The sequence below is a fragment of the Dama dama genome, chromosome 5 (genome assembly GCF_033118175.1).
Source record: "Dama dama isolate Ldn47 chromosome 5, ASM3311817v1, whole genome shotgun sequence".
Classification (NCBI taxonomy): Eukaryota; Metazoa; Chordata; class Mammalia; order Artiodactyla; family Cervidae; genus Dama; species Dama dama.
In genome coordinates, this window is record NC_083685.1 from 125621987 (window position 1) to 125648467 (window position 26481).

General features: G+C 60.4%; 3 protein-coding genes across 8 annotated transcripts in view; 2 read left to right on the top strand and 1 right to left on the bottom strand.

The window, feature by feature from the left end:
• The first annotated feature begins 2678 nt into the window (after nucleotides 1-2678).
• Nucleotides 2679-16614, top strand: GRIN2C (glutamate ionotropic receptor NMDA type subunit 2C). Its single transcript, XM_061144892.1, has 12 exons — nucleotides 2679-3077; nucleotides 5209-5807; nucleotides 6113-6227; nucleotides 7974-8185; nucleotides 8345-8510; nucleotides 8802-8955; nucleotides 9258-9383; nucleotides 9728-9957; nucleotides 10327-10487; nucleotides 10976-11163; nucleotides 12249-12481; nucleotides 12922-16614. The coding sequence occupies exons 1-12, from the start codon at nucleotides 2679-2681 to the stop codon at nucleotides 14020-14022; spliced, it is 3684 nt and encodes a 1227-aa protein (XP_061000875.1). The 3' UTR covers nucleotides 14023-16614.
• Nucleotides 16615-18182: 1568 nt separating this feature from the next.
• TMEM104 (transmembrane protein 104) overlaps nucleotides 18183-26481 on the bottom strand; it is a 54278-nt gene continuing 45979 nt past the window's right edge. For 5 of the 6 annotated variants that reach the window (XM_061144896.1, XM_061144893.1, XM_061144894.1 and 2 more), the window contains 2 exons: nucleotides 21220-21325; nucleotides 18183-20685 (listed from right to left, as the gene is read on the bottom strand). In XM_061144896.1, coding sequence (XP_061000879.1) covers nucleotides 19905-20685; nucleotides 21220-21325 — 887 coding nt within the window. In that variant the 3' untranslated portion in view covers nucleotides 18183-19904. The remainder of the gene's footprint in view (nucleotides 20686-21219; nucleotides 21326-26481) is intronic. The other variant, XM_061144898.1, reaches the window with a different exon arrangement.
• LOC133057848 (uncharacterized) lies at nucleotides 21332-23973 on the top strand. The gene is made up of 2 exons (XM_061144899.1): nucleotides 21332-21647; nucleotides 21812-23973. Exons 1-2 carry the CDS (start codon nucleotides 21344-21346, stop codon nucleotides 22369-22371), a joined length of 864 nt encoding a protein of 287 aa, XP_061000882.1. The 5' UTR covers nucleotides 21332-21343; the 3' UTR covers nucleotides 22372-23973.

Consider the following 26481-nt stretch of genomic DNA (forward strand, 5'->3'; position numbering starts at 1 on the left):
AGGGGTGCAGCGGCCAGAGGGCTCTTTCTGGCCAGTGGGACAGGTGGGGGCGGTGGCTGGATGGGAGGCGGAGAGGTGGGAGGCCAGGGGGAGACACGTGGGAGAGGCGGTCAGGCTGGGGCTCGGGTCTGACCCTCCTAACTTCCTGGGGAGGCTGGATGCCCCGTGGTGCTGAGACTGTGGAGGCTGAGACTCTTGGAATCTGCCCATTGCTCTTTTTTAAAAAAATGTTTCTTAAATTTATTTTTATTTAGAAGATAATTGCTTTTCAATGCTGTGTTACTTTCTGCTGTACACCGAAGAGAATCAGCCACGCATGCGTGCTCAGTCGCTCAGTCGTGTCTGACTCTTTGTGACCCCGTGGACTGTAGCCCACCAGGCTCCTCTGGCCATGGGATTCTCCAGGCAAGAGTACTGGAGTAGGTTGCTGTTTCCCTCCTCCAGGGGATCTTCCCGACCCAGAGATCAAACCCATGTCTCTTGTGTCTCCTGCACTGGCAGACGGATTCTTGAGCACTGTGCCAATTGGGAAGCCTTTCCCATTGCTCTTTGAAGCCTGGGGACTGCCTTGACTGGGGTCCCTCCATCCACAGGCATTCTGTGATCACTTCTGGGGAGAGGCAAAACCTGCCCCAGCTTCCTCTCCTCGCCAATTCCAGCCCTGGAGGACACCTTCCCATCTGAGACAGTCTCTGGGGACGGTGCCCCCTCGGAGCTGAGGGAGGACCTGGGTCCTTCATCTACAGTCACGTAGTTGGAAAGAAAATGAGAGCCACATGTAGGCACATTAGAAAAAAGGAAAAAGAAGTGAAATGAATTCTACCACTATATTGTGTCTGAATCAATGTATCTAAAATATTTCTTCAACATGTGATCAATATAAAAATATTAATGAGATGTGTTCTTTTTGTAAGAGGAGTTTTTGTTATCCAGTGTGTACTTTACACCTACGGCATACCTCAGTTGGGATGAGCCTCAGTTAAGGGCCTGATAATCACACGTGGCTGGTGGCTGCTATATTTGACAGCATGGGTCCGGAACTCAGAGCTGGGAGGCAGAAACGGGGGAGGCTTCAGGCTTCCCAGGGATGGGCAGCTGAGCACAGAGAGCTTGCAGGAGGAGAAAGGAGCATGACAGTGTCCTTTGCTGGTGTGATTCAAAATCTCTGATTGAAGGTAGCAGTGGACACGGTGGGCTTATGTCCCTGCCCTAGAATCACACACGTCTCCAGGCTGACATTCTTTTTATTTATTTATTCCACTGTGCCGGGTCTTAGTTGTGACACGTGGGGTCTTTGATCTTCTTTGCAGCATTCAGGATCTTTAGTTGCAGCATTCGAACTCCTAGTCGTGGCATGTGGGATCTAGTTCCCCGACTAGGGATCGAACCCGGGCCCCCTACATCGGGAGCGTAGAATCTTAGTTACGGGACCATCAGGGAAGTCTCTCCGGGCTGACATTCTCAGTGTACTGGGAAACCCTATACAGGGGGAGATTTCAAGGGCACAAAAACAAGTACAGTATTCCCTCTCCTGCCAAAAATCCTGTCTTCTCATTCTGAAATGAAAGCTGGCCCAGCCTGGTCACCCTCTGGCCCTCTCCCGTTCGGAAGTTTCATCAGGGAAGTGATGGAAATGGAGAGGGTGGCAAAGCTGTGGCTGAGGGCCAGCAGGGAGGGAGAGCTGCCTCCCTGCACACCGCTCACCGGCGTGGCTGTTGGTCCCAATCCAAAGCAGTGACGCTTGTTTCAGGAGGATACACATCAGGCCCTTGGGGTAGGTTTAAAAAATCCCTCACACCAGTGACGGCCCAGGGAGGCAAGTCATGTGTGAGATACTGTGGGGATTGCAGGTGACCCCAAACCCTGAAAAACTCAGCGGGGTCACACTCCTGCTGCGGAAGAGTTGCTACTAATTGAAGCCACGGAGAGAAGGGTAGGGATGTCCAGAGCCCAGAAGGAGGGGCTTTGTGCCAGGCAGGGTTACATAGAGCAGGGTCCTCAGGGATGTTAGATTCAACTTAAGATGCAGGTGTGTGTGTGTGTGTGTGTGTGTGTGTGTGTGTGTGTTACAAGAGCTACCTTCCTTCACCTGACTATGGGGCTGTCACCTAGAAAATAAGGATGCTGGTAACAGTGGGTAGCCCTCCCACTGCTATGATGTAGTCCTGGGATTATTGCAGGCAAGAAATCATGTCTCAGAGAGGCTAAGCAACTTCCCCAAGATCACACAGTCAGTGAGTGGCAGAACTGGGACTTGAACTCAGGTCTTCCTGACTCAAATCCATGCACTTGGTACCAGATTAGCGTTTGATGTGTACCTTCCTGGGGCAGAGCCCAGACAGGTAAGTTTCAAAGGTCTGGCCTTTCTAGCCAAGCGTGCTGTTCAACAGCAGAAGGGAAGTCATGAATACCCGTCCAGGCCATGTTCTGCCCAGACCCCAGTCTCCAGGCTGCATGTGGACACTCAGCTAACCTGTCTGCCTCTTTCTCTGTGTCTGTCTGTGTCTGTCCGCCTCTGTCTGTGGAGGGAGGCTCCCCCCTCTTCTCTTTCATCCTCTGGGTGTCTGTCCCTCTGACTCTGGCTCTCGCCTCCTCTCTGTCCTTCTTGTTTTTTTCTCCATGCCTCCGTCTCCCTGCCTGTGCCTACCCTGCTCTCTCTGCAGGACTCTCCGGCGGACATGGGGGTGGCCCTGGGCCCGGCCCTGCTGCTTACCTCACTCCTCGGGGCCTGGGCAGGGCTGGGCCCTGGGCAGGGAGAGCAGACTGTGACGGTGGCCGTGGTGTTTGGCAGCTCGGGGTCCCCGCAGGCCCAGGCCCGTACCCACCTCACCCCCCAGAGCTTCCTGGACTTGCCCCTGGAGATCCAGCCGCTGACCGTGGGCGTCAACAACACCAACCCCAGCAGTCTTCTCACCCAGATCTGCGGGCTCCTGGGGGCTGCCCGGGTCCATGGCATCGTCTTTGAGGACAACGTGGGCACCGAGGCCGTGGCCCAGATCCTGGACTTCATCTCCTCCCAGACCCACGTGCCGATCCTCAGCATCAGTGGGGGCTCTGCTGTGGTCCTCACTCCCAAGGTGCACATTCAAAGTCATGTCTTCCCATCCCTTGAGCTTGGAGCCAGGCCAGGGCTGGGTGTGTGGGCTGAGTCTGGGCCAGGGAGATGCCTGGGTCCCAGGAAGGTGGGATTGGGTGGGCCCAGCAAGCATGTGGGGACTGAGAGGGACATGAGTGAGGGAGGGGAAGGCTGTGGGAATGATGGTTCTATGTTCTGGAAGACAAACTTTCTGAGCTGCTTTCACATTTGTGACTGGATGAGGGGTGGGCAGGTGGAAAACCCACCTCTGGTTCTGAAACAGCCCTGGCTCGCCTTCTCCCTCTTTTTCTGGCCTTCCTTGGTCAGGCTCCAGACCCCAGATCAAAGTGCCAGGCTGGGTATGGGATCTGAAGCAGCTGGCCTTCAGGCTAGAACTTGTGGGGGCAGGTCACGTCTGAGACCTGGGGGAGGCACGCCCTCGCTGTCTGTCCTTGGGGGGGGAGAAAGTTCTAAACATACATTCACCTGCAGTCACAGCTGGGATCAGCGTCTGGAAGAAAAAACAAGGGATGCCTCAAGGGAGTCCAATAGGGCCCCTTCTGGGTTGGGGGCTGGTCAGAGAAGAAGGTCTCTTGAGAAGTGACACCTAAAAAAAAAAAAAACAAAACAGAAGAAGTGACACCTAAGCTGAGACCTGGAGGATGAGGGGGGTTGACAGGTTGTGTGTGTGTGTGGGGGGGGGGGGGATGGAGTGGGAGTGAGTGTCCTAGGCTAAGGGAGCAGTTCCAGGCAGTTCACAGTAGCGCAAATGCTCAGAGGCTAGAAGCAGCAGAGTATTTAAGGAACAGAGAGAAGCCTGGAGGGGGAGGTGAGGTCCTGACCACATGGGAAGACATTTGGGTTTTACCGTAAGAAAGTGAGGAGCTGACGGTGTTGAGGGGAGAAACTGATCTATTTGCCCGTCTTTTATGTTTATATTTTTATTATGGGGAATTTTTAAGCATACATAAAAATAGAAGAGTTTAATGATCCCAGGTAACTCCCAGGCCGACCATGCCTTATCCTTACCCCCACCCACTTTCCCTTCTTCTGTATTATTTTGAAGCAAAACCCATATGTAATATTTATCTCATCCATAAACACCTCAGTACACAACTCTAGACGATAGGGTTTTACAAAGTAATAAAACCACCATACATCATCCCATCTACGAAACAATACAAATCCCTTAACAGCAAAACACTTCCAGGCAGTGTTCAAATCTTCCCTCATTGTCTCATAAACGTCATAAATTTGTATGTTAAAGTCTGTTGACTTGAAGCAGGAGCCAGACTAGAGTCCCACGTAGCCATCGGTTGGTACCACTTCCGAGTCTCCGTCTCAAGTCTCCTCTTCCACTTCTCTCTTTTTTCCTTGTAAAGTTGTTTGTTGAAGGGACTGGTTTGCTTGTCTTAGGGTTTTCATGAAGTTGCTTTTTTAAAAGATTGAGAGAGTCGCAGTGTGGTGAGATCGTGATGGGGTGGGGCGGCAGCAGGGAACCCACAGCTTGGAGAGGACTGCCCTAGTCCAGGCTAGGTCTGGCGGGGCCAGGGCGCTTTGTGGTGGCCGAGGCAGGGGAGAGGAGGAACTTTCTCATCGCCAGGGCTCCCTAGAGGATGGAGTTTTCCCAGTTGCCTCTGGGCCTGACATTGTCTCTCAGCGGGGGTGACTCTCCACTCTCACAGTGGTGTAGAAAAATACAGACGCCCAGGGTACCGTTTCTGAGAGGCCCATTCCGTTGGCCGGGACTAGGGGCTATAGAGTCATCTGAAGAGTTTGTTGAAATACAGATCCCTGGGCGTCGTCCTTAAGAGAGTGTGACCCAGCAGGTGTGCATTGCCCCAGAGAATTTACATTTCCTACAAGCGCCCAGGTGACGCTGCTGCTGCCAGTCTGCGGTCCAGACTTGGTCAGGCACCAGGGTTTTAAAAATGCTCTTCAGGGAATTCTCTTGGGCAGCAGAGGCTGAGAACCACGCGCGGGACCGGAGGGAGGGATGAAGGGATGCTGGGGTGCCCAGCATCTTCTGACGCAGAGGCGTGGGGGGCGGGGTCAGCCGAGGGGCGGGGTTTAACCCAGGGGCGGGGCACGACCGGCCCCGCCCCCGCTCAGGCCCCGCCCCCGTCCCGCAGGAACCGGGCTCCGCCTTCCTGCAGCTGGGCGTGTCCCTGGAGCAGCAGCTGCAGGTGCTGTTCAAGGTGCTGGAGGAGTACGACTGGAGCGCCTTCGCCGTGATCACCAGCCTGCACCCCGGCCACGCGCTCTTCCTCGAGGGCGTGCGCGCCGTCGCCGACGCCAGCTACCTGAGTTGGCGGCTGCTGGACGTGCTTACGCTGGAGCTGGGCCCCGGCGGGGCGCGCGCGCACACCCAGCGCCTGCTGCGCCAGCTCGACGCCCCGGTGCTGGTGGCCTACTGCTCGCGCGAGGAGGCCGAGGTGCTCTTCGCTGAGGCGGCGCAGGCTGGCCTGGTGGGGCCTGGGCACGTGTGGCTGGTGCCCAGCCTGGCGCTGGGCAGCACCGACACGCCCCCTGCCGCCTTCCCCGTGGGCCTCATCAGCGTTGTCACCGAGAGCTGGCGCCTCAGCCTGCGCCAGAAGGTCCGAGACGGCGTGGCCATCCTGGCCCTGGGCGCCCACGGCTACCGGCGCCAGCACGGCGCCCTGCCCGCCCCGGCTGGGGACTGCCGCGCCCACCCTGGGCCCCTCAGCCCTGCCCGGGAGGCCTTCTACAGGTAGGCACCTGCCCAGGGCATGGGCGTGAGTTTGGGCTTGCCTGTGACACCTCCCACGAGCTGTGTGAGCTGGGGCCGAGTGACCTCGCCTCCCTGGGCCTTAGTTTCCCCATCTGAGAAAAGAGCGGGGCGTGAGAGTGTGGGGAGGACCTCGGGGGTCAACATAAGGAAACAGAGCAGTAAATACACAAATGCTCCCTGGTCCTGGTGGTGGTGATGAGGCAGGAGGTGGGGGAGGGAATGTGCGGGCCTGGGCCGTACTGCAGGCAGGGCTCAGGGGGCACTGGCTTCTCCCCTCCTCGCAGGCACCTCCTGAATGTCACCTGGGAGGGCCGGGACTTTTCCTTCAGCCCTGGTGGGTACCTGGTCCAGCCCACCATGGTGGTGATTGCCCTCAACCGGCACCGCCTCTGGGAGATGGTGAGAAGGGGGTGAGCCCAGGGGCCCTCGGTATCCTTTCATTGTGTCCCCCCTCCTTGCCCCACAGCTGAGCAGAGAGTCCCATCTGCCCCTTATCCAGCCTCTCATCCTTCAGGTCTCAGCTGAAACATCTCCACTGAGAAGTCTTCCAGGTCCCCCAGGGTGGGTGAGGCTCCTCTGCTCCGGGCTCCCACACCACCCTGGCCTCCTTCCACTGTAGAACTTAGTAAGCACTCTTATTACACAGTCCTGTGCTTGGAGGAGTAACTCACAGCCGTGTTGGCTAGATGGATGGAAAAAAATGGACTTTGGGGAGATCCGTGTTTATGAAAGAAGGTTTGCAAAGCATTAAGGGAGTAGAGAGGAGGGACAGAAATTGATTCTGTCTTCAAAGGAGGAAACTGGAGAAGTTTTCCCAGAAGTTGGAACATTTGGCCTGGGCTATAGACACCACTCTTATGGCAGAAAGTGAAGAGGAACTAAAAAGCCTCTTGATGAAAGTGAAACAGGAGAGTGAAAAAGTTGGCTTAAAGCTCAAGATTCAGAAAACTAAGATCATGGCATCTGGTCCCATCACCTCATGGGAAATAGATGGGGAAACAGTGGAAACAGTGGCTGACTTTATTTTTCTGGGCTCCAAAATCACTGCAGATGGTGATTGCAGCCTTGAAATGAAAAGATGCTCACTCCTTGGAAGGAAAGTTATGACCAACCTAGATAGCATATTAAAAAGCAGAGCCATTACTTTGCCAACAAAGGTCTGTCTAGTCAAGGCTATGGTTTTTCCAGTGGTCATGTATGGATGTGAGAGTTGGACTGTGAAGAAAGCCGAGCGCCGAGAAATTGATGCTTTTGCACTGTGGTGTTGGAGAGGACTCTTGAGAGTCCCTTGGACTGCAAGGAGATCCAACCAGTCCATCCTAAAGGAGATCAGTCCTGGGTGTTCATTGGAAGGACTGATGCTGAAGCTGAAACTCCAGTACTTTGGCCACCTGATGCGAAGAGTTGACTCATTGGAAAAGACCCTGATGCTGGGAGGGATTGGCGGCAGAAGGAGAAGGGGATGACAGAGGATGAGATGGCTGGATGGCATCACCGACTCAATGGACTTGAATTTGAGTAAACTCCAGGAGTTGGTGATGGACAGGGAGGCCTGGCGTGCTGCGATTCATGGGGTTGCAGAGTCGGACACGACTGAGCGACTGAACTGAACTTAACTGATACACAGTTGAGTAGGAGCCCAGCAGGAAGGGATACTAGTTTCGTGTAGACCAAGGGGAAGATGGATGTGGAGCATTTTTAATCAGTGTGGTCAGGGGTGTGGAGACTGGGGAAGAAGGAAGGGGTGATGGAGAGAAGTTAAACCTAAGTGTGAAGGGCATTGAGTGCTGGGCTAAGGACTTTGTGTGAGGGTCTGGGGAATGACGTGGAGAGACGGGCTCAGGTCTGGGCTTTAGGAAGACTCTCTGGGCCAGCAGCAGTGTGGAAGCTGGACTGGAAAGTGTGGGGACCAGAGGCCGGGGAGGCTGCAGGGAGGTCTTCCCTTCTGGGCGTGCCCAGCCCTTTGCCCTGACTCTCCTGTTCTCCAAACTCTCTCGCCCCAGGCCCTGCTCTGGCCTGTCCCAGGTGACCCTAGGAGTGGTGGGGGGATTCTTGGTCCTGGCAGGCTCCCCCCCAGAAGCCATACCTACAGGATGGGTGTAATAGGGCTGAAGGTCCCAGGCTGAGGCCGGTCACCTTCTGCAGGTGGGGCGCTGGGACCACGGCATCCTCCACATGAAGTACCCCGTGTGGCCTCGCTACAGTGCCTCCCTGCAGCCCGTGGTGGACAGCCGGCACCTGACCGTGGCCACGCTGGAGGAGCGACCCTTTGTCATCGTGGAGAGCCCCGACCCTGGCACAGGCGGCTGCGTGCCCAACACTGTGCCCTGCCGCCGGCAGAGCAACCACAGCTTCAGGTCCGCCAGAGCACACGGGGCGGGGAGGGGGCGACGTGAGCCGTGCGCCACTGAGTGATGGCGCGAGAGTGTGTCTCACACTCGGGAGTCGGGGCAGGGCCCGCACGCCAGGCTGCGAGAGCCGCTGGCTCTGACCCCCGGTGGTCTTCTTGGTGGCAGCAGCGGTGACGCGGCCCCCTACACCAAGCTCTGCTGTAAGGGCTTCTGCATCGACATCCTCAAGAAGCTGGCCAAGGTGGTCAGGTTCTCCTACGACCTGTACCTGGTGACCAACGGCAAGCATGGCAAGCGGGTGCGCGGCGTGTGGAACGGCATGATCGGGGAGGTAGGCCGCCCCCAGGCCTCCCAAGCCCACCCGCCTGCCTGCCCAGCGCCCCCCGCCCCGACGTCCGCCAGCCACCCCCAGATGGTCCCTTCGGTGTTTCCTCCTGTGCTGGGGATCCGTAGGGGTGAGACCCAGGCCCAGCTCCCACGGGTCTCCAAGCTGGCATGGGTACTGTGTTGGCACCAGTGATGACTCCCAGGGGTAGAGCTCTGAGGACTCAGGTGGAGGGTGCTGGCCGGGGGGCCAGGAGGGGAGTGGGAGCCCCTCCTCCGATCTGGGTCTGACCCTCAGGTGTATTACAAGCGGGCGGACATGGCCATCGGCTCCCTCACCATCAACGAGGAACGCTCCGAGATTGTGGACTTCTCCGTGCCCTTCGTGGAGACAGGCATCAGCGTGATGGTGGCCCGCAGCAACGGCACCGTCTCCCCCTCGGCCTTCCTGGGTGCGGCTCGGGGCAGGGTGGGGGGCGAGGGTGGTGCAGAGGGACCCCCAGGTGGATGTGTGGAGCCTGGGGTGGGCCCTTGGAGGGCAAGCACTGGGTGATGGGACCCTGTCCCAGGGCAGATGGAGAGTGGAGACCAAGGCTTGCTGGGGAGCGTGGTCTCCCCAGGGGTGGCGTCTCCCCTGGGGCTCTGCTGCTCTGAGAGTCAGGGACCCCCTCCGCTCCGTCCAAGGGGCTGGTGACCACGTGGACCCACCTGCCTGCACCCAGGCCTCCTCTGAGCCGCCTCCCTCTGTTCCCAGAGCCCTACAGCCCTGCCGTCTGGGTCATGATGTTTGTCATGTGCCTGACGGTCGTGGCCATCACTGTCTTCATGTTCGAGTACTTCAGCCCCGTCAGCTACAACCAGAACCTCACCAGCGGCAAGAGTAAGCTCCCACTTGGGCCTGGGAGGACGGAGCAGGCTTGGAGCTTCCCGGAGGGGTGGGCTCAGGGCTATGGGTAGAGGAGTTGAGGGGGAGGTTAGAGGGTGAGAGGATGGGGCAGTGGGGTGGGGGGGAGCCTTTCAGAGAATGCCCCCTGGGGGGGGGTTCCTGGCCTTCAGACAACATGCAGGGGACCCATCAGATACATGAGACGGGGAAGCAAAGTGAGTTGATGTGCTCTGGGGTGGGGATGGCCAGGGATGGGGTTAGTGGAGACAGGAGCCTTGGACTCAGGTGGGCTGGACCTGATACCCTCTGTGCCCCAGCGTCTACCCTCTCGCCCCCAGGGTTGGGGGGCCCATCCTTCACCATCGGCAAGTCCGTGTGGCTGCTCTGGGCGCTGGTCTTCAACAACTCGGTGCCCATCGAGAACCCCCGGGGCACCACCAGCAAGATCATGGTGCTAGTGTGGGCCTTCTTTGCCGTCATCTTCCTCGCCAGCTACACTGCCAACCTGGCCGCTTTCATGATCCAGGAGCAGTACATCGACACCGTGTCCGGACTCAGTGATAAGAAGGTTCTGAAGCCCCTGCTGTTGGAGGGTGGCGGGGCGGGGGATGCCACGGGCAGGCAGGCAGGGGCAGGCCTTGGGTGGGACGCAGGACAGCTGGAATCAGAGGAATCTGAACTGGAGGCGGGAGCAGGAAGAAGCCAGGGAGCCTGGGGAGGGGAGAGATGGCTTAAGTCCAATTAGTATGTCTTGAGTGCATCTTTCCTTGTCCTGGACTCCGTGTCCTCATCTTTAGACAGACCTGGCGCAGTCGGTCTCTAAGACAGTTCTGCCGTTCCTGTGCAAGTCCAGGCTGTGGGGATGGGGTTGGGGGTGTTGGCACCTGGAAGGTTGGAGGAAGGGTCAGGAATGCCGACAGCCGCCCTGTGCCCATAGTTCCAGCGGCCACAGGATCAGTACCCACCCTTCCGCTTTGGCACCGTGCCCAACGGCAGCACGGAGCGGAACATCCGCAGCAACTACCGTGACATGCACACCCACATGGTCAAGTTCAACCAGCGCTCGGTGGAGGACGCGCTGACCAGCCTCAAGATGGGGTGGGTCTGCAGCCCTGCACCTCCCCTCTGACTGTCTCTACCCACGTGTCTCCCCGAGAGACCCAGGGTGGGGACGGTGAGACTGGGTTGCCTTGTAGGACTCCTGGGGAGGGGCAGAGTGAGACAAACATGGACAACCCACCAAAGCCCAGGGGCGCAGCTGTGGTACTGACCAGGGTTCAGCCTTGCCCCCAAGTGTTGGTTATGACCTTCTTAGGGTCTTTACGGGCCTGGAGGGCAGAGAGGGTGTGTCCTCCAGGGGCAGAGAGCCCCCTGGCCTCTCTGAAGAGGAGGGAGGTAGGGTTCCCAAGCTGTGGGAGGGAGCTTCTCTGCATCCAGGACCCCAGGGAAGAGAAAGCTCTGCCTATTCCCCACCCCGCCCGGGTGGTGGCCAGTGGGCTCACATGGCCCAGATCCCCATCAGGCCCCGGGTTCGGTGCCCTGCACCTTGCTTGATCGCCGGCCTGAGGGCTCAGCCTGTCCCCCAGGAAGCTGGATGCCTTCATCTATGACGCCGCTGTCCTCAACTACATGGCGGGCAAGGACGAGGGCTGCAAGCTGGTCACCATCGGCTCTGGCAAGGTCTTTGCCACCACCGGCTATGGCATCGCCATGCAGAAGGACTCCCACTGGAAGCGGGCCATAGACCTGGCGCTCCTACAGTTCCTGGGAGACGGTGGGTGCAGCCTCTGGTGGGGGCCGGGGTGGGTCCCGCATGGTTGACAAAGCCCGTGGCCGGGACAGCTGCGTGGTGGCTGGTCAGCATCTCCACTGCTGTCCTCTGAGTGCCCAGCACCCGTTGGCAGGGAGAGAGGCTCTGGGAGTGGGAGGCTGGCACAGTAGTTGGGTAGGGGCATTAGGAACAACTGGAGGGAGACCTGAGTTGGCCAGGAGGGAGCAGGGAATAGTCGGGGAGTCCCTGAAGGAAGGAGCTCAGGCCACATAGCCGGGGGTGGGGTGGGGAGTCTGAACTCCTTTACTTTTTCCCAAGACCCCTCCCCTCCATTTCCATTTTTTTTTAACAACAGCTATCTTTTATTTATTAATTTATTTTGGCTGCACCTTGGGACATGTGAAATCTTAGTTCCCTGACCAGGGATTGAACCTGTGCCCCCTGCAGTGGAAGCATGGAGTCCTAATCACTGGAGAGTCAGGGAATTCTCTCCATTCCCATCTTGAGATGATCTGGGGCTGGTGTCAAGAGCCAGCCTAATCCCAGAGCCCCGGCCCAGGCTGGCCTTGGTACTGAGAACTCACACCCTTGAGCGGTCCAGCTAGGCTGCTCCGAGACCCAGAGAGAGCTTTGAATTTAGAGTCCCAGTTAGATAAAGAAACTGGTTTTCCATCATTGCTGCAGAGTAATGTGAGTGATACCAGTGAAGGTGTTTGCAGCCTCCTTGGGGGCCTAGGCCTTTTGTCTGTGTGTGCCCAGCCCCACGCCTGGCATGCAAGTGATCAATAAGTCTTTGACGAATAAATGAATGATAACATTCACCCAGTCAACAAGCCTTTACTGGGCATGGGGGAGGTGAGCATGTCAGAGGCTGGCATTGCCCGCCCCCCCCCCCCCCCCAGGTCCCACTCTGGTCTCCTCCGTCCTGCTTACTGACACCCTTCCCCGCATCCTCCCTGTAGGGCTGGATCCCTGTGTAGTCCTACAGGTGGGTGGTACCCTGGCCCCAGACCCCTCCTCACTCCAGGCATAGGTGAGCGCTGGAAGGGTCCTCCGTGAACCAGCTGTGCACCCACCCCTGCCCCCAGGGGAGACCCAGAAGCTGGAGACGGTGTGGCTCTCAGGGATCTGCCAGAATGAGAAGAACGAGGTGATGAGCAGCAAGCTGGACATCGACAACATGGCGGGCGTCTTCTACATGCTGCTTGTGGCCATGGGGCTGGCCCTGCTGGTCTTCGCCTGGGAGCACCTGGTCTACTGGAAGCTGCGACACTCCGTGCCCAACACGTCCCGGCTGGACTTCCTGCTGGCCTTCAGCAGGGTGGGTGCCCGCCCTGCCCGCCCTGCCCGAGCCAGGCACCAACCCACCTGGCCCCTGGCCCCGTTTACAGATGTAAAAAACTGAGGTCCGGAGAGGTGGCATGGCCTGCCAGCATCACGCAGCAGATGAGAAGCAGAGCCCTTCTCCAACAGGCAGGGCAGAACTCTGGAACCAGGCTGACCTGGGTCCAGAGTCCTCACTGCCATTTATTTACAAGCGGTGTGAGTTTAAGAGGAGTTCATCTCTTGGCGCCTCAGCTTCTCTGTAAACGCTCCCAACGGGACCTTATATAAGAGGCGCCTAACAAATGTTAGTTTCTTCCTGGGACTTAGAGATGCCTGAGTTGATGGATCCCACCTGGGCGAGGGGCGTGCGGCGTGGGGGCGGTCCCGGAGGGCAGGGCGCGGCTCACGGCGGGTCTACCCCCTCCCTCCGCCCAGGGCATCTACAGCTGCTTCAGCGGCGTGCAGAGCCTGGCCAGCCCCGCGCGCCCGCCCAGCCCGGACCTCACCGCCGGCTCGGCCCAGGCCAGCGTGCTCAAGATGCTGCAGGCGGCGCGCGACATGGTGACCACGGCGGGGGTGAGCAGCTCCCTGGACCGCGCCACGCGCACCATCGAGAGCTGGGGCGGCTGTCGCCCTGCGCCCCCGCCGCCCGCCTGCCCCGGCCCGCGGCCGCCCACCCCGGGTCCTCCCCGCGAGCCGAGCCCCACGGGCTGGAGGCCGCCGGGCGAGGACCGCGCCGCACTGGGGAGCAGGGCCGCGCAGCCCTCGGGCCGCCCCCCGACGCCCCGGCCCGCCCTCTCCGACGTCTCCCGGGCGTCGGGCCGGCGGGCCTGGGAAGCGCGGTGGCCGCTGCGGCCCGGGCGGCGCGGGCGGCGCTTCTCGGCCTCCGAGCGGCGTGCGCACCCGGAGCGTCCCCTGTCGCCCGAGCGCGGCCACTACAGCTCCTTCCCTCGCGCCGACCGGTGCGGACGCCCCTTCCTGCCGCTCTTCCCGGAGCCCCCGGAGCCCGAGGACCTGCCGCTGCTCGGGCCGGAGCAGCTGGCCCGGCGGGAGGCCCTCCTGCGCGCGGCCTGGGCCCGGGGGTCACGACCGCGCCACGCTTCCCTGCCCAGCTCAGTGGCCGAAGCCTTCACTCGGCCCAGTTCCGGGCCCGCCCGCTGTGCCCGCCCGGCCTGCGGGCGCTTGATACCCGCGCAGTCCATGCGACTGCCGTCGTACCGCGAGGCCTGCCAGGACGGGCTGTGGGCCGGGCCCCCCGCCTGGCCGCACAGACCGCACGCCTGCTTCCATGCCCATGCCCACCTGCCGCTCTGCTGGGGGGTTGTCTGCCCTCACCTCCCACCCTGTGCTGCCCATGGCCCCTGGCTCCCTGGGGCCTGGGGGCCTCCGGGACACAGACACAGGACTCTGGGGCTGAGCCCAGAATACAGCGGCGGTGGGGAACTGGAAGGGGTCAGCAGGGCGGCCTGTGGGACACACGACTTTCCGCCGCCTTGCACCTGGAGGCGGATCTCCAGCTTGGAGTCAGAAGTATGAGGGCTCAGGTCCTCTGGTTCCTGTTCAGCTGGATCCTCTGCCTGGCGCTGCCAGCAGTTAGAGGGCAGGTGGTCTCCGGCCTTCCTGGCTTCCGTCTTGAAATCCAACCAAGTGACAGATGATATCTTCACGGTCAGCCCGGTGACCTCAGTGGCCGCAGTCCTGTTGCGGGTTGGGCTTCTGCTATCTTCTTATGCAAATCCCTTCCCACCTGGCCTGGAGTCACGGGGGGAGCAGCGGGGTCTCCCTCCCGTGCTGTGAGCCGATCCCTGGTCTTTGCTGCTGGGGGCTTGGTGTGGGAGGCATGGAAGCTGGAACTTGGGGTTGGGGCAGGGCTGACGTGTTTCTTGTTCCATCTGGCTGGAGTTTTTTTTCTCAGAGTGCTGGGACATTAAACCAACCTTTTACAACCCACTGGCCCTGACTGCCTCATTCTGCATCCCCGGAGGGGGGCACAGGGCAGCCTTTAGGTGAGAGGAGCATCATGGGAGTATCCCAGGTGAGGTGCCTGGCTACAGCAGGTGGGCAGCTCCTTGGGTGGGAGTACCCAGGAAGTGAGGCTGAGCGAAGACTCCGGGCAGAAGCAACTTGGTTTACAGTGTCAGCTCCCTCCCACCCTGGTGCCAAAAATGACAAATGTACTCAGCAGGGGGCTCTGGTGGTTGATGGATGGCGTTCATCCTTCAGTGTCCTTGAAAACAAGGACTCACACCAGGGGTCTGTGGGTGCCCTGCCCTGCCAGGGTCCCCGATGGAAGCCTGACAATGTCATGGTGCAGATGGTGGGGGGAGGTCTGTCTGGGGAAACTGCTGGGCTTTCCTGGCCAGCGGTATTCACTCCATGGTGGCTGTGCTGGGCTCAGACTGCCTGCCGGTTCTGGAAGCCTGGCACGGGTGGGCTTCTGGGGTCAGGCACAGCTCAGCTTCGCTGGTGCCAGGACTTCTGGGGCTGGGAGGACCCCCAGGTCAGAGAGTCTGTCCCACATCTCAGTTCTTTGTCCTCCCTCGGAGGCTCCCAGCCCCACCTCCTTCCTCTGCTTCATGTCATTGGCTGTGAACCATCTAAAAAGATGGCTCTTGAGTACTGTTTTCAGTGCTTTCACATCTGTGATTACATTTAGCCCTACAATAACTGAAGCCAGAATTCTTTCTTCCATTCATTCTGCAAACACCGGTGCCAGCAGAGCTTTTCTGACTGTGAGCATGTGAAGCCTGGGGCCTTTCTGTCCTGACAATTTGGGTGAAGCAGGGCGGAAACTAACTCTGTGTCGCAGGGAGGAGGCCAGGGAGGGTGGTGTTGGATGCCAGAGCAGCTGCTGCCTCGTGCCCTCACCCTCACCACTCCTCCCTGCTGGCTTCCAGGAGGCTGGGTTCCCTCACGAGCCTCCAAATAGTCCACCCTGGGACTGGAGCCATGAAAACTGGAAATTTTTTTGGTTTGGCTTTAGGGGTAACAGCAGCCGAAATAGTAGAGTGGGGGAAATTTCTAATACCCCTCCATTCCCAGCTGGAGTGCCTGACCACCACCAGTTTAGGGGGCCCCCATCCATTACAGTCAGTTTCATTTTCTCTGCCCCATGGCTTCTCACAGGTTCAGATCCAGAATCTGGGAGCTCCACAACAGGTGGTGAGTGTGGGTCGAAGTGAGTGCTAGAGGCCCGTGCCGTGGAAGGGCGCAGCCTGTGGAGGTGAGAGGGTTAAGCATTGGCCACCAGCCCCTGATCTGAGCACCTGCCCCTGGATCTGAGCACCTGCCCCTGGATCTGAGCAGGCTGCAGTAGGTGAGGCTGGGAGGGGTTGCGAGGTCCAAGCTGCTCTCCGCTCCCTGCCCAAGATCATTAATAACCAAGAACTGGAAAGATAATTAAGAACCACATGTGGGGCTGAGCCTGCTGCTGGCTGGCTCTAAGGAGGGGCCTGTCCCGCGCCCAGGGCCAGGCTCCTGGCTGCCTGGCTCCTTGTCTAGGAAAGTATTCTGGGGAGAAGCGAGTCTTAGGGGGGAGTGGGGGCAGGAAGGGTGCCTTCTGCAGGTTCAGATGCCTGCTGCCCCTCTGTGGGAGGACTAGAGAAGGTCCTTTGTCATCCAGGGGAGGGCAGAAAGCCTGGCAGGGGCTCACGGAGCCGGCTGTGTGGGTGAGCGCAGCGAGGCCATGGTTATGTTCATTCATTGTAAAGCAGGGTATGACTGGGTAGCAAACAGCTGGCTGAACCCAGACACCCAAATGCTGTGTTTTTCTTTTGATGGGACACACGGGGAGGGAGGCATTGGTCATGTCTCAGCTGCAGACATTTCCCATTGTCTCACTCCGTTCTTCCTGCTGCCCTGGTCACTGCGTTTCTTCCTCTGTCTTAACTGAGGGGCTCATCCTCTACACCTCCTCTTTCCTGGGGCCCAAGTGTGGGGAAGAGGGCACGAAGCTTAGAGAGGGGTGGGCAAGATGGCTTCGGTCAGGATACCTGAGCTTTGGTTCCGTCTTGGCTCCAGAACTCTCCAGCCTGGGCTGAGTCTGGTGCTGTGAAGGGGGAAGGCTGCCCTTCAGTTTGCAGGGGAAGTTGGGGAGCCAGAGACTCCCCCACTCCCCAGAGCCCTAAAGAATTCAAGTGCATTTCCTGTTTCTGAATCATGGCAGGCAACTGCCAACAAGAAGACACTTGACTCACTAGGCAGCTGTGAAACCAACTGGGTGCCTGAGGACCCAGACCAGGGGTCTTTGATGAGTCTAGGGGGACATGGCCACATGTGCAGTGTGTCTGGTGAGGACAAGGGAACTGGGAGTCAGTACACCATAAGAGCTTTCTGAGCACTTCTGTGCCAGGCGCTATGCTCAGGACTTCAGCTCCCATACGGGTCAGGGATGCAGGTACAAAGGACAGGAGGAGAGCTTGGGGGTTGCTGCCTGCAAGTGGCAGGTCCGATTTCTTGGTCTCCACTCAACCTGCAAGTTATGCCGCTAAGGTCCACAAGGAGAGTGCCCAGTGCCATGCCTGGAACACACCAGGCACTCAGATGTCACTTCCCGCTTTGTGCAGTCTACACCGCGAGCCCCGGGCCCGGGGAGGCGGGATCCTACAGCTGTCACCTGCAGCTCTGGATCCTGGTTTTGGAAGACCCAGGTGTCAGCCCCGATCAGGGGACGGGTCTCTCAAGAGGTGTGGTTTCAGCCTTCACTGGCCCAGGGCCATACACACTGGTGGCTCTCCCCCCTGGGCTGGTTCCCCAGGAGGTGGGGGCTGCCCCTGCCCTCCCCCACCCTGACACTGGCCTCTGCCTGTTGCTGAGGCTGCTTCCGGCCCCCGTTTTGGCAAGAACAGCTGTGTGGCTGAGGGCCTGGCAAGGGGCCTGCTGCCCACCCCCCACCACTTGGCAGTGCCTTCTGGCCTGTCACCCGCCATATGCCCCATCTGCAAGCCCGCAGCTGCCTCTCTGGCCTCAGGTGAGGGCACAGCCAGGAGCTGCTGGCACGAGGCTCAGCACTTTTGCAGGGAACAGACAGAGTAGGCTGACTCCCACCTTGACCTGGCCTGCCCTCGGGGCCAGTCTGGGGCAGGCAGGGCAGGTGAATGGCATAGGGTTGGGGCCACTGAGTTTATGTTCTCCTCCTCAGCAACAACTTGAACCTGGGCCAGGTTGGGCTGGCATCCTTTTCTAGCTTCGCCACCATCGACCCCAGGGCCGTCTGTAGACTAGAAGCCATCACCCCACTAGCCCACCTCCCTAAGCGGCTGTCAACACAGCCGAACGTGCTGGATGGGCAAGGTGAGCACCTGGGGACCGGCCAGCTGTCAGGCCCTCGGCCCCCCTCCCCCGGGGCCATCAGCAGCAGAGAGGGTGCTGATCCCATCTGACCTCCAGCAGGACAGACACTAGGCAAACAGCAAGGAACAAAGGCGCCAGACCGGCAGGGGTGAAGGGCCCTGGTTTGCCATCAGTGACGTGGTCACCTCAGGCCACTTCCTTCCGGGACTGTGGCTGCCCGGCTGGGAGGCGGAGCGGAACGCGGCTGCCCGACTCCGTGGCTGTCAGCTCCAGATTGCCACATAAATCAACCTGGCTTTACGACGCTAATAAATTTGTGTCCAAAATTTGGTTTGGAGCCTGAGGCGGCAGAATGGTTTGATTCGCTTTGTCCTTAAGCAAGAGGGAATGTAATTGGAGAAGGGTAAGCACAGATGTTTTAATTGACTTCTCAGCAAAACAGCTGGGCAGCCCCCAGCGAGGGTCCCAGCCCCAGGGGGCGGGGTCACCGTGGACACACCCCGGCCTCGCCCACCCCGCAAGGCCTCCTGGGAGGCAGCTGCAACGGTGGACGGGGAAGGGCATCTTTCCAGGAGGGTGGAAGATAACGGGACGCTGGACTAGCTGTGAGGACGGAAGACGGGCGACAAGAGTGAGAAAGCAGGTCGCGGCCTATTGAGACACAGTATTCTCACAGGCCGGGGGCTGCCCCCCGGCGCCGGAAGGGAGGGCTGGGACCGCCCGCGGACTCCCCGTGTTCTCACAAAGCCCGTGTCCCCCTCCCCGAGACCACCGTGGGCCTCAGAAGACCTGGCGTCCACGCTCTGTCCAAAGTTTGAAGACAGTTGAGATGCTCGGGGATGGAGGGGGCGGGGAGCAGGCTTGCAGGGATTCCCTGGAGAGCCGAGCAAGGCACTGAGATCAAAGGGCGGAGGGGCAGGGACCCCCTCCCCGCCCAGAGGCTGCTCCCGTCTGCTGCTCTGGGCTCCAGGACAGAGGATTTGGCCCAGGGCCGGGGGCTCGCCAGGGAGGGCCAGGAGGAGCCCCCTGAGGTCCTGAAGCAGGAGAAGGCACGTTGAAAATGCAGTTCATTCGAGTCACCCGTGTCTCTAAGGGAGGCTGGCCCAACAGGTGCATGCATGATTGTGTGTGTGTGGGGGGGTACCACGTGGAGCTGGTGAGGTGCCCGGGGAACCTGGCCCTCCTTCCATGGGAAGGGTGAGCAGGGCCCTATCTCACCCCATGGCGCCCAAGGGACATGGAGACCATGAACATCGGGCTGTACCCACAGCCCGGCTCGAAAGGGAGCCCCTGTTAGTGTTGGAGGGGGGACAGGGACATCGGGGGGCAGGCCCGACCTCTCTTACGGGAGGTCTTACGGGAACCATGGGCTACATGCCTGGGGTGCTCCCAGCCACGGAGGTGACAGCCGGGGGTCGCTCCCCTCCAGTGCCCCTTGAACGCTGGCCCCTGCCCCCCCAGCCCTGGCACTGCAGGAGGCCCACAGATCCCTTCCGGGGATCTGTGGGGCTGCTGTGTCTGCGAGGAAAGGGCTGCTTCCGCCCGCTGCTCCGGAGTCATCGTGGATTCAGGGGCCCGGGACAGGTGTTGGCGCCCTCCGCGTGGCCCTCGCTGCTCTGGTCTGGGGCCCCTGGGGCCGATTAGCACGTCTGGTCCTTGTCACTGGCTGGCCTGGCGCTCCCCTAGGAGAGGTGCTTGGCACCTCCAGGCCTGGCGGGAAGGTGAGCCCTGCCAGGCCCCGTGGGGAGGAGGCGAGGGGCCTGGGCTTGCCCTGATGGAGCAGGTTTCCCAGACGAAGATGCAGGATGGGCTGGGAGGGGGGGGCCCGTGTCTGGTATAAACAGTGGCAGCACCAGCACTGCATCTCCACTCTCCAAGCCGAGGCCTCGATCCCAGTAACCGGTCCTAGAACCTGGGGGCGGCCGCGTGGCCCTGCTACGGGCCTTGGCTGGCCGGGGGCGGCCCCAGGCGAGAGGACCTGGAGGAGAGCGACCCCAGGTGCAGGCTGTGTGGAATCCTGCGTGGGGAGAAGGTCCCCTCCAAGAGCCCGGGTCTTGCCTGCCCCGCTGAGCCCAGGGAGGCCACGAGCCCTGGGCTCTGCCAGTCGGGGGCCCCTACCCCGCTGGTCACCAGACACGTCCTGCCGTCAGAGCTTGGTCTCGCTGAGGACGATGTTGGCGGTGACAAAGAAGAAGCAGGAGAAAGCCCAGAGCAGTACGAAGCCCACCCAGAAGGTGTGGCGGAAGGGGGACCTGTGCTTGTTGACGGTCCCGTAGCCGAAGGCCAGCTGGGTGTCCTTGCGGCAGAGGTACACCAGGAAGGCCGGGATGACGTACTGGATGCCCGTGCCCGCGTAGGCCCCCGTGATGCCCACCAGGGACTCCAGGTCGTGGGTGCAGAAGGCCACTAGCACGGGGGGCAGCAGGGTGATGGTGGGGAACACCACGCGGTCCACAACCCAGGGGTACGTGCCCCCCTCGCGGTGGAAGAGCGTCTTCCAGTTGTTGCGGAGGGTCACGGCGATGATGGGGAAGTTGGTGCTGATGGTGAAGACGGGGAAGAGGCCCAGGAAGAAGCGCACGGCGGCCAGGCCCACCACGTCGCAGCGCGCGAAGTTGAGGGTGTACATGTCCAGCAGGCTGTCGCCGCGGAAGCAGAAGATGGCAGTGAAGGAGAGGAGCCCGTAGAACGCCAGGATGAGCACGTAGTCCAGCAGGACCAGGCGCGTGAGGTGGCGCTTGGAGGAGACGGGGGTGAGGAGCGATGGCAGGGAGTGCTGGCACATGAAGGAGTAGACGCACACGCCCAGCAGGTTCCGGATGCCCGAGAGGTCGGCCAGCGGCGGGCGCCCCTCCCCGCGCCCATGCGCGATGCGCACCAGGGCCAGCACGATCATGATGGTGAAGGCTGGAAGACAGGACGGGGGGTCAGGCAGGCAGGGAGGAGGGGCAGCCCCACCCAGGCCCGTCTGGGGCCCGGGGGCAGCGACCGCAGGACCCGAGCCCCGAGGGAAAGCACATTAAGATTTCCAAGGCGGTGAGTCATTCTCAGGGGGCAGGCTGGCGGTGGCTGCTGCTGTTGGGGACATCCCACCCACTCCCCCCACCCGCAGGTCCAGGAAGGTGTGTGTGGGGGGTTTGCTGGGCACGTTAGGAGGGCGATCAGCGGAGTAGCCACCCGCTACTGGAGTGCAGTCTCCCTTACTGGCCCCAGGGCTCTGGGGTGGGGGGGGGTTTCCCGCCACCTTCCTGGCAGAGAGCAGGCCTGGAGCAGGGTTCTGGTTGCTCTTCTTCCTTTGGTTTAAAGACTGTGTTGTCTGAGGATTGAGGGGTAGAAGGGGTGGTGGAGGGCACAGAGCACTTGGGAGGAGCCGTCCTCCTGGGTGAGGAGGGGGTGGGGGGAACGGGTGGTACCCAGAGTCACTCGAGGCGAGAAACGCACCGGGGACCAATGCTGGGGGAGCTGAGGCCAGGGCTGGAGGCCGAGGATGGGTGGCTCTGTTCTCCTGGACAGGTAGGGGGCAGGAAGCAACTCTGCCCCGGTTGTGCTGCAGAAAGGGAAGGGGATGGGGGACCCTGTTGACAGCAGGCAGAGCTCCGGGCTGGCTGTACTCTTATTGCGGGCCTCACACCCCGAGCCACTGCTCCTGAACATCAGTGCCTGGAAGACAGACGCGCTTGCAGATCCTGTGGACGCCGAGTCTCTGGCTTCCCGATCTGTTATCCAGAGTTCCCATAACTGCTACCGTGAGGCGCTCCGCACACCCAGAGACCCCCGGCGTTCCTGTCTCCAGTGCCAGAGCAGACCAGCTGCTGTCTCTGCTCAGACCAGGCCTGACAGCCCCTCCAGCCTGGGTCCCCACCGCTCAGGTAATGCTCACCGTGACTTTCTCGGGCAGTGATGCAAGCGACGGTGAAGGGACAGTGGCTGAAGAGCCTGGCTGCTGGCCACGTGGCTCCTGCCTGCCAGGCTGTCGCAGGCTCGGGGCTCCCCGCAGGTGGGAGGCTGGGGATCTCCCCACTGTGCCCTTCAGGCCAGATCACACCGTCCGCACCCTGGAAGGGAGCCCTTTCTCTGAGGACGCCCGGGAAGCCAGACTGCTGTCTGCCCACAGTGAACTTGGGAGCAGGACGGATGGAAGTGTCATCTATTACTTTTAATCGGAGCTGCCGACGCCGCTGGGCACTAGTCAGGAGGAGGGGAGCCAGGGAACAGGCCGTGGAAATTGCCAATAAAGATGATTTGTTTCTGAGGCTCTCAGCTGCACCCGTCCCTGCTGCTCCTGATTCCGGGGGACCCACAACTGAGGGCATCAGAGGTCCTGCCAGCGCTGGTCAGTCAAGGGGAAGTGGCGACCCAGTTCCCCTCTCGGGGACACCCGAGACCCCGGTGGTCTGGCTTGTCTGTTTTCTCGGGGTGGGTGCAGCATGGGGGGGCGGGTCAGAGATCTGTGTAGGAGAGCCGCATCCAGAAAGTGCACTGGGGCGGTGTGATGGCGGGGGGTGGCAGGCCCAGGGGAAAGGCCGGACAGGGTGGCGGTGGAGTCCCCCACGTGCCAGGGAGTCTCGGGCTTCCCTGGTGGTTGAGTGGTAGAGAATCCTCCGGCAGTGCAAGAGCCACAGGAGACACGGGTTCGATCCCCCGTTCCCCTGGAGGGGGGCATGCTAACCCACTCCAGCACTCTTGCCTGGAGAATCCAATGGACAGAGGAGCCTGGTGGGCTACACTCCATGGGGTCACAAAGAGCCGGACACAACTGAAGTGACTTGGCACGCAGGCAGGGAGTCTGTCCTGGGCCAGAAAGGGTTACGAAGCAGAGCTGAGCGGGTGGGGTGGCTACAGCTGGCCCTGGGCCCACCTGGTGATTAGCTAGTCACGGGGCTGCAGCGGACAGTTCTAGCGGAGGTAGGCCACCTGAGGCGGGGCAGAGGCCAAGGGGGCAGCCGCTACAAGGCAGGAGCTCAGCCCCGCTGCGCCACCGCCCGAGTGTCTGGTGGTGACCTGGCACTACTCCCGGCCCAGGCCGGGGCTGGCGCGTGCTGTGAAGGAGGCATGTGGAGAACCCTCCAGCGCTCTGAACTTGGCCGAGGGGCCCTGGGTCTGGTGGGCGTGCGGGAGGCAGGAGATGCTGGCTGTTTGGACGTGAGCCTATCCCTGCTCCCTGCAGCTAGGAGGCTGGCTGGCGCGTCTCTACTCGTCTTCCTCCTCGGCTCTAAGTCTCCAAGACGCGGTAAGAAACACAGGCAGAATCTGGCTTGCTGACTTCAGAACGAGCTACCTGGTCGGTCCTGACGGGTGGCTCTGACCTTGAGGGGTCGTGGCACCAGGGCTGCGAGGCCCGACTTCCCCAGAGCCGGCTGGTCCTGCCCTCGGGACCACACGCCTTCCCTCCGGGCCCGCCCCTCCCCTGGGGCTGCCAGAGGAGCAGAGTTCAACAGCCGTCTTCTAGATTGATTGTCCCGTCCCTGGGAGATGGCTGCTCCAAAAACTCATCGGGTCTGACCGTAAATCAAGATGAAACGAGGGTGACAGGTTGTGAGCCACGGCCGTGGCCGGGAAGCGCGGTGGAGCGCGGGGCTCTGAACACACACAGGATGCCCAGGGCTCGGGCGCGGCCACTGACAGCTCGTGCCCCAGGGTTGCGGCCACGTGGGAGGGGGGATGGGGCAGTGGGCATCCTGACGTCCAGGCGGGCAGAACCTGCAGTTCCCTAGGGCACGCACGGCAGGCTGGGCTTCTCTCCGAGCCTCACAGGCTGTGTTCAGAGAGCCCACGTGATGCCTGGGGTCGCAGTCCGCATCCGTCTACTTCCACCTGTGTCCCGCACCAGGAGTCCTGCTCCAAGGAGTGGGGAGGAGGTGCGGCGAGCTGCTGGGGAGGCGGCCCTGGGGGTGGGGGGAGCAGCTGGGGGCCTGACACACAGCATCTGAGGAGTGGCTGTCGGTCTCGGAAGGGGCAGCTGCAGGGTGACAAGCAGGGTCAGGAGCCTTCTTCTTTAATATCTGCGGCACCAGCCCGGGGGAAAAACAACCGAGCCTGTTTTGTATGAATCAAGGGGGCTCACCCGGACCATTTATTCATTCATTCATTTAGCGGTGATGTCCTGAAGGTCCCCTGTGCCGATAGCCACTCTGGGCATCTGCGGATGGTGCCCTGTGCCAACAGGAACGGTCCTAGTCCTTCTAGAGCCTACAGTCCAGGGGGCCCACCAGGTGGAACTTATAGGGGAGAGATGACAATAAAAGGACTGGCTAACAGCCACGTGGGCTACGGTGGGGAGGTGGGGAGAGCCTGGTCTCAGGAGGTCCAAGCCAGGCGGTCATAGAGGGGAACCAGGCACCATAGTCGCTTCGGAAGAACCCACTGGGCTGCCGCCGTCGTGGTGCAGGAGGGGAGGGTCAGCCCGATGGGACAGGGACGGGGTCAGGGCCCCTGGACATCACTTGCTGCCATGCCCTGTTCCACCCTCAGAGTACTGATCCACCTTTAGCCCCTCCTGCACTGCCTTGGGAGAGAGACAAGGCAGAGAGGCAGACAGGAGCGGGAGGCAGGTCCTAATCTCTGCACCGATCCTGAGCCCTGAGCGGGCAGCTTGGAGGAGACACCTCCCTGATTCCTTTTCTGAGGAGGTCAGGTTGAAAGTAACGTCTACACCAGGATGGGCCCTCCGGCTCAGGCACGTCCAGTTGGCGGTCGCAGCTCAGCGGGGTCACGTCGTTGCCAGCTTTCCCTCCCGGGGACGTCAAAGGCCTCAAGTATGGCGGTCAAGGTAAAATCTCACACCAAGACGCACGCTCACAGCAGTTAACAAGTCATCAGCAAGGCCCCTAGGGTGCTCCGCCGAGAAACGCCCCTCGGTCACCTGCCCTGATTTGCACATGACACTGAAGAGACACGGCTGAGCTGTGAAACGGGGCTGTCTTTAAAAAGCCCAACGAACGGGGGCTGTGACCGCCTGGGAGGCCTGCCCTGCAGGGGGAGAGGACGTTTCGGAAGTGGCCTCTGGTCCTGGGTCACCGAGTCAGACGGACCTGTCGGTAAAAGTTGGAGCTAGAACAGAGCTCCTCTGGAAGGCAGCCCAGCCCTGACCCCTGCTGTCTCCTCTGCGGGCCCTGGAAGGAACACAGCTGTCATGGGAGGAGAGGGGACACGTGTCCACTAAGGCCAGGTCCCTCATCCTTGACCCCGGAGCACACAAACACGAGGAGCCATGACCGAGAGCCAAGGGTGAAGGCGATGGACTCCTTCCAGCGGTGCCCCGGGCGGGGGCCGAGCCGGCAGCCCAGCCCCTCCCCGCGGGCCAGCGCTGTGCCCGGCAGGGGCCTGGTGCTGCCTCCCTCCCTGAGCTCCGGGCCTGGCCCCAGATGCCGCCCCCCACACACCCTGCTGCTCTCGGAGCCCGGCGAGCGTCTCCTCTCCCACACGTGTGAGGCGCAGGCTGTCCGCCAAGGCGGCTGTCGGGGGGACGGCGCCCTCCTCTCCAAGCGGGGAACCAGTGTGCCACGGCTGATCACGAATGGCCAGGGATGCCCAGCCCAGCTCGGGCACCGGCGCCCCAGGCAGGGAGCTGGCTCCCGGAGAGAATCCAGCTTCCTCCTTCAACCCCCAGTGCCCTTGGGTCATCAGAGCTGGGCTGCCCCCAGCCCCCAACCCTGAGACTCAGGAGGGCTGGGAGGAGCTGATGGGGTAACGTCAGCCTGAGCTGAGAACGCTGAAGATCAAGCAGTTTCTCGGCCCTAAAGGCAGGAACAAGTGGCTGGGCAATTGTTCCTTATAGAATAGGACTGGCTGGGCAGGTTGCCAGGACACGCAGGTCAGGGGTGTGAGTTGCAGCTCAGCCTGCAAAGCTCTAACCCCTCGGAGAGAACAGGAGAGAGGGAGGGAGGGAGGGGGCCGCTGCTTTTCTTCTGAACGAGCTTAAGTCCTCAAGTTACAATGGGTTCAACTCCTGACCCTGAACCGTGTGAGCCTGGAGTGGTCACTTCGCTTCTTAGTGCCTCTGTTTCATCATAAAAAAAAGGAGATGCTCGTGGGTGTGGGGAGATGGAATAAGATGTTATGTAAAGAGGCGGCAAAGGTCCGTCTAGTCAAAGCTGTGGTTTTTCCAGCAGTCACGTATGGATGTGAGAGTTGGACTATAAAGAAAGCTGAGCGCCAAAGAACTGATGCTTTTGAGCTGTGGTGTTAGAGAAGACTCTTGAGCGTCCCTTGGACTGCAAGGAGATCCAACCAGTCCATCCTAAAGGAAATCAGTCCTGAATATTCTTTGGAAGGACTGATGTTGAAGCTGAAACTCCAATACTTTGGCCTCCTGATGTGAAGAACTGACTCATTGGAAAAGACTCTGATGCTGGGAAAGATTGAAGATGGGAGGAGAAGGGGAAGACAGAGGATGAGACGGTTGGATGGTATCACTGACTCGATGGACATGAGTTTGAGCAAGCTTTGGGAGTTGGTGAGGGACAGGGAAGCCTGGCATAAGGAAGTCCATGGGGTCGCAGAGAGTCAGACACGAGTGAGTGACTGAACTGAACTGAACTGAATAAGGCATACGGCAGGGCGTGGCCCACGGCAATCATTCAAAAACATGTCCGTCCCTTTTATCATCACAGAAACCTTACTTCCCATCCTGAATAGCCCAGGCCAGCAGGAAAACCTGAAAAACCCAAGTCCTCACCTAATTCTCCTTTTGCGCAAGGAGGG

Bases quoted from the DNA above. Each gene is read 5' to 3' on its own strand.
- GRIN2C (XM_061144892.1), top strand. From the start codon at position 2,679: ATGGGGGTGGCCCTGGGCCCGGCCCTGCTGCTTACCTCACTCCTCGGG. The intron at 3,078-5,208 runs GTGCACATTCAA...CCCGTCCCGCAG, and splicing joins CTGTGGTCCTCACTCCCAAG to GAACCGGGCTCCGCCTTCCT. The intron at 8,186-8,344 runs GTCCGCCAGAGC...TCTTGGTGGCAG, and splicing joins CAGAGCAACCACAGCTTCAG to CAGCGGTGACGCGGCCCCCT.
- LOC133057848 (XM_061144899.1), top strand. From the start codon at position 21,344: ATGGGGGACCCTGTTGACAGCAGGCAGAGCTCCGGGCTGGCTGTACTC. The intron at 21,648-21,811 runs GTAATGCTCACC...TGTGCCCTTCAG, and splicing joins CCTGGGTCCCCACCGCTCAG to GCCAGATCACACCGTCCGCA.